Genomic DNA, 6,000 nt, shown 5'->3' with positions numbered 1-6,000 from the left:
CACCCACGCGTTGGACTGCAAACATTGCCGATGGCCAGTGGTCACACGCCGGAGTCATAACGGAGTGTCCCGTTTATGGACCCTTGCACTCATGCTCGCGATCCACACGAGCCAGCGGCATTTTGGGGTCATTATAAATTTATGAAAACATTAATTATAATTAATTATGGATTTAGTGAAAATTCACTTACTCGTAATTGATATTCGGCGTTGCTGCTGTCGAAGCCTTCTACTTGACCATCAGGAGAATGGGTGCTAAAAGCCTCTCAATAATTAATGCTTACAACGTATCATCGCTCTCCTCGCCGGTGCTCAGATTTGCTTATTCATCATCCAGGTAGGCGGGCGAAGGCAATTTCTTCTCGTCGATGGTCGAAATCCTGGATTGCTGGGATTTCCACCCGTTGACAGATGTTTTTATCGCGAGTGGCCACGTGTGCGTGAACATTGTTTTTTTTCTTCTTTGGCCTAAAAAAAGGGAGAGGGAACGGACAAAAAAGAGATTACATCAGTTATTAACGTTTTTCATCGGGATGGTCGGGTACATTTTCACATTGCGGATTGAGTCCAATGCATCGTTTAATGTGTTTTATGATTATGGTTATGGGCGTCGGGCAATAAATGGTGATAAACCGATTAAAATTATCACTTTTTCGCCCTCTGGGCTTCGTAGGCAGGAAAGGGGGGGGGGGGGGGGGGTGTACACTATTGTTTCATTGAGATTCCCATGCATAGTCGGCCGAGTGGATTAAGCTATTTTCAGCGCTTAATTGGGATTGGCTTTGGGAAAGCGGAATCATTGCCGGTGGCATAAGCTGGCAATATTGTTGTGGTGTTGATTCAATCTTTTTTATTTGGTTGTGAATTACAATAGGGTTAAAATTCACCGTGGGATAGGATGGACGTTAATGGCTTAATCGTGGGTGTCACTTTAATTGGATTATTTTTTATTTGGAAATGTATTTTATAAACTGAGATCATTTTTGAGGTCGCCAGAATGGCACATGATGCTTTTAAGTCATCTCAGTAGTAATTGATCCTGAATTGAATTGAATCTAATAGTCATGGCTTATACGTTAAAGCGCAACGGAAATAGTTGATGCATTTCAGACGAAGTCGGCCCAGTTTCAATTTTAGCTAAAATTTGTGAACACAGTCAAGGCATGACATTGCTCTCCTGGCTGGTGAAAAACGCTTCAGCGCTTCCCTCGCTTGGTTGACAGGATGAAAGTGGTTGCTTGCGGTTTTTCCTGACAGCGGCTTCTCGCCCTCACCGTCCGCCGTATCTGTATGGTATGGTGTCATGGTGGTCATCGCCCTCCCCGCAGTGTGGAGCACCTTTCGCTATCTTTCGAGCACCGAAAGAGAGATGATCATTAATCACGTCACCACATAGAGGAGAGCATAAATAACAGCAACACTTATGAACATACACGTTCCGCTTTTTCCGGGGCACGACGGAGTGGGATTTTGAACCACTTTTGGGGCGCGTCGGAAAGTTCGCAGAGGCAAGGTGACCACAAAATGGTGCCACGTTCTGGTCTCAGCTCAGTCACCCTCTACTGCGACTCGACATACACTCACCTCACACACACACACACACACACAATAGGCCTCATCTGCCAACCAAAGTAGGCGGTCGATGGTGGAGTGGTGGATGGATTCTTTGTCATCTAACTTTTCACGTTTTTCCCGGCTGGCACTCGAAAACGACGACGAGAGCTCCGTGGCCGCGCCGGTGTCTGCTCTGTACAAGTGTGAATGAGGACGGATTTCATGCCGACAGGGTACAAGCGAATGTCATTAATATTTGTAGCCCCTAAGCCAGGTTCTCTGGTTCTGTCATTGTTCTCAACCGTAGAGTAGGTCACATCAAACACATAGACTGACTACGACCAACCAAGGCTACGGTTTCGAATTAATCGTTTTACTGCGGGCATACATGACGTTTTGATGTGGCCTGTCAGAAGAGTGCAAAGAGGCACTTAATTTAAGCTCATAGCGTTTTTCCTTTACATTTTAAAAATCACTAAAAAGGCGTACCTGAATCAAACTTCATCTACGTGAGCCCATCATATCTGACTGATGGGATCCATCCTTATTTACATTTCATATAAATTCCGAACCGAGGAGCGAGACCCGGATCGGATCGGATCCGAAAATCCTCAATATTAATGATCCTTATCATCGTCATCTGGTTCGTTGGATTTTTTTTTCGCTACAGAGGAAAAAAATGGTTTGGAGCGTCTGTTTCTTCCACGAACATTTCCTTCCAACTCACAGACTACGTGATTCGATTCATAGTAGGCGACCGGCGCCGTCGTCAGTGGGAACAGTGATGGAAGAATGTAGGGTTGAGGCTAGCGTAAACAAGCCGGAACAGGGAAATAACACTTTTTTTTTCTCCCCACCGCAGTTCGATTCTTTGCAATGAAAATCCATTGATTGGGAACAGAGCAAATTTACCCTCCCGGGATCATCATTTTACATTTTCGGGGTATAGCTGCTTCAATATTAAGCTCAATTGGTTTTTGCAAATCGATGCTTTGAATATAACTTGAAGTTTGCTTTCGATTAGTATGATTATTACTTGCATTGAAACGCGATGAAGATAGATTGCTATGATGGTATATTTGCCGAATGATTCTTTACAATTCAATGATAACTAGATTATTTTTATGTTTATCCGAATCGGATGGTTACTTTGCCGCCAATTTTGAACTTGAATGGCGTCACGGTTGGTGCAATGCCTACACATTCACCAATCGAGCCTTTCAGATAGTTGACCATCGTGTGGCCCTGTCGCAATGAAGTCATCATGCAGAAGTCGTACCTCCCGGCGCTATACGAAACTTCATTTTCCAGCAGCCGTTGATAGTTGGCCAACTGCTGCGTGTAGACCTTCCGACCTGCTAGATAATTCCGGACCTCATTCAAACAGGTAGCCGCTTGGTATTTCGTCATGTCGGTCGAGTATTGCGTAATCATATTGACGCAGTTCTCCACCGACGAGAGTTCATTGCTAACATCGATCTTGACCAAACCGGCAACGTAGTTCATTGCGGTAGCCATCTGAGCCAAATCGGTTCTTGTACTGGATAGGCAGCTGTACAGCAGCCCGTAGACTGTCCTGGGGATCGTATCGAATTGGTAGTTGAACCGTGCGAAACAGCTATCCGATTTGTTGACTCTCTGGGTCATCATAAGTGATATATCGCGAATGGCTTCGTTAAGCGAATTCTCGGTCATGTTCATCACTGCGTATGGTAAATCTTCGGAAACTCGTAACGTCTTGACTTGATTTTGAAGGACGTCAAAACTATTTGACAAGTTCGCTGCAAGGGACTGAAGAACCGGAATGGTGCTGTTGGCAGCTTCTTTCAAAAGACTGTTGCCATTCAGTAGTAGATTCGCCACAGTGACAGTATCCTTTGAATTTCTGTCCACCAGCTGTTTCCTTAGGTCAGTCAACCCGTTTGAAAGAACGCTGATGACATAGGAATTCAGGTACGGTGTAGTGGTTCGCTGGACGTATGCGTCAAGACTTTGCCGGTACTGATCAAACAGCGAACGAAGCCGTGATTGGAAATTGTCAACAGTCTGTACACGGCTCACCACGGATCGGATTTCCGGAATAGCAGCATCGCCAATCTGAATGTACTGTCTGAGTATGGCATTCAACGCTTTAATGTCGGAGTTCGGAAGTAGCCCGTTTACGGCTGCCTGCGTCCGAGGATTCAGCTGTCGGATCTGTACGACCGCTTTTTGGATGTTATTCAACAGATCGGTGACGTTTCCCAGGTTAGCTGCCAGCTTGCTGAGGGTCCCATCGAAGTAGTTCGCTGTTCTGTCGCCAAGGATTGTTCGAGTTTGATTTACCAGACTCAAATGCTCATCGTTCAGCTCGACGGCGTAATTGATGTCGGAACGGATTCCATCGAAGGATCGTTCGACGTTCCCAGAGGAGACCTTCGCAACGTTAGACAGTGCTTGGAAGATGGGACCGCCGGCTTCCACCAAACTGTCCATCACGTAGCGGAAGTTATCAGCCGCAGCTGTATATTCAGGCGATTTGATGTAGTACAAACTTTGGACAATGGATTGGAATTGATTCAGGGTTGCCAGGATGCGGTCCACGTTGGCGACGATGTTCCCGTTGGTGTCCAAGCTACCGATGGAGACGCCCGTGATAGTAGCCGGTACCGTGAGATCGGGCTTGGGCTCGGAGAGAACCGATGCGATTAGTACGAGAGCAAACGCCAGTAGTTTCAACATTTTGCTAACTGTTCAGTTCAACTGATAATTGCCAATAGTGAGAAGAGCGATATTTATATGAAAAGTTTATGCAAAATTTCTGTTAGTGAGCAAACAGTTGCACAATTTTGCAACTGGCGAGGGTGTTCACTATTTGAGAAAAGTCTATCCGATTCATAATTAATTAATGCCGTCAGTCGAGTGACGAAACGTTAATTCATAACACAGTAGGCCCAGTGTCGTGGCGTATGGTTGTTCTGAGCAAAAAATCAAGGCACTCCGAGATTTGTCAAATTACTTCAGCTCGATTTGTCCACCTTACAATAAACATGACAGTTTTCGCTTCCTACTTGTCTTCACGCTCATAATTTAGGTGCTGAAAATTTTGATTGATTAATAGGATAAAGCATTTCCGCCCATTGCTCGACGTCGTCGTCGTTGCCGTCGCAGCTCAAAAGTGGTTACTTCAGCGGATTTTTTTTCCATGCCATCCAATTTTTCGCATCCAATCCTTCGGTTTTCCGTCAGCACATTTCACTGGAAATTTATATTCTAGCCACTTTTCGCTCGGTGGCGACGGCATACTCTTCGGCTCATCCTCCAGTAGTATCTAGCAGCTAGGAGTCGTCAACATTGCAGTCCGGAGCTGTCAGCTACGCTCGGCAGTAGGAGTGGAAAAAAGGCGATGCAAATTCTTACGGACGGATGGACGAGGTTTTTCCACCCTCCGGAGCATAGTAGGCGTGTGCGGTAGGTACATGAACTTGTATAAGAAAACGCTCCGCTTGCTACGACGATGACAGGAAACTTTTTAATCCGCCTCCATAAATTATGCTTACTGCCATCAAGCGGGAGGGTTTTGCCACTGAAGACTCCGCATTACGTTGTTATTGGAGACTTTTATAAATTGTGACTCCTGTTGATGCGGGTTCCAGGGCGGAAAAACAATGCCGTTAGAGCCTGTCGTACGATTGTACTAAGGCGAAGATTTAACGGTAGTTAAAAGTTGCTACAAACTTGAATTACGATTGATCCTTGGGTAGCGTTTCCAGGAATTGAAGTTTCAAATTGAAACTTAATCGCCTTATTCAAGAAAACATTGAACAATACATCGGTGGCTGTATTTTAAACGTTCAAACTGAGTTGAACAAGTTTTTTTTGCTCTGGGGAAGCTCGACAAAAAAAACTCAACGCAAATGAAAATGGAACGCGCCAATCTTAATAGAATCGTAGCGTAAAATTGCCCACCAGGGTACCGAAAAAAAAAACATAAAATTTAATGAAAATGGAAGCGCAGAAAAAGGGAAGCTAAAACTCTTGGGAACTAGCAAACCATCGAAGCAGAAGCAACCAACAGATTCCCGACAATTACTTTCGGCTCGTCGGAGCCGGACAGTTGGTGAAAGTTGAAAAAGAGTGTGAAGTTCTGCCTTGGTACCATACCTAACGGTTGTTTGTGGCAGCAGTACGATTTCCGCCACAGGAAAAGCGATTCCATTCTTACCAGTTTCGCGTCTAATTGTCTGAGTATCGTGGTGCGCGACTGTTTTGCTTTTCCTACTGAAGCAAGAGAAAAAAGCTTTTCGATTGTTTTTAAAACACGTTTCACTGCGAAGGCGAAGGCAATCACCAGGGTTGGAATTTTCCGGAGCAACTGCTGTAAAATGTCAACTAAAAAGTCAACCGATCGAAGTAGGCCGTTTGACAAAAATGTCAAAAAGTTTCGACACGAAAGAGAACGTGTGG

General features: G+C 45.0%; 1 protein-coding gene across 1 annotated transcript; it reads right to left on the bottom strand.

Annotated features, from left to right (window-relative positions):
• Positions 1 to 2,612: 2,612 nt before the first annotated feature.
• On the bottom strand, positions 2,613 to 4,284 carry LOC135699524 (uncharacterized). Its single transcript, XM_065219803.1, has one exon. It carries the CDS (start codon positions 4,273 to 4,275, stop codon positions 2,683 to 2,685), a length of 1,593 nt encoding a protein of 530 aa, XP_065075875.1. The 5' UTR covers positions 4,276 to 4,284; the 3' UTR covers positions 2,613 to 2,682.
• Positions 4,285 to 6,000: the final 1,716 nt, after the last annotated feature.

This window comes from Ochlerotatus camptorhynchus, unplaced genomic scaffold (genome assembly GCF_037179485.1).
Source record: "Ochlerotatus camptorhynchus isolate MF236.1 unplaced genomic scaffold, CSIRO-AGI_Acam_v1.1 ptg000112l, whole genome shotgun sequence".
In the NCBI taxonomy this organism is placed as follows: domain Eukaryota; kingdom Metazoa; phylum Arthropoda; class Insecta; order Diptera; family Culicidae; genus Ochlerotatus; species Ochlerotatus camptorhynchus.
This window is presented reverse-complemented; position numbering and strand designations above follow the sequence as displayed.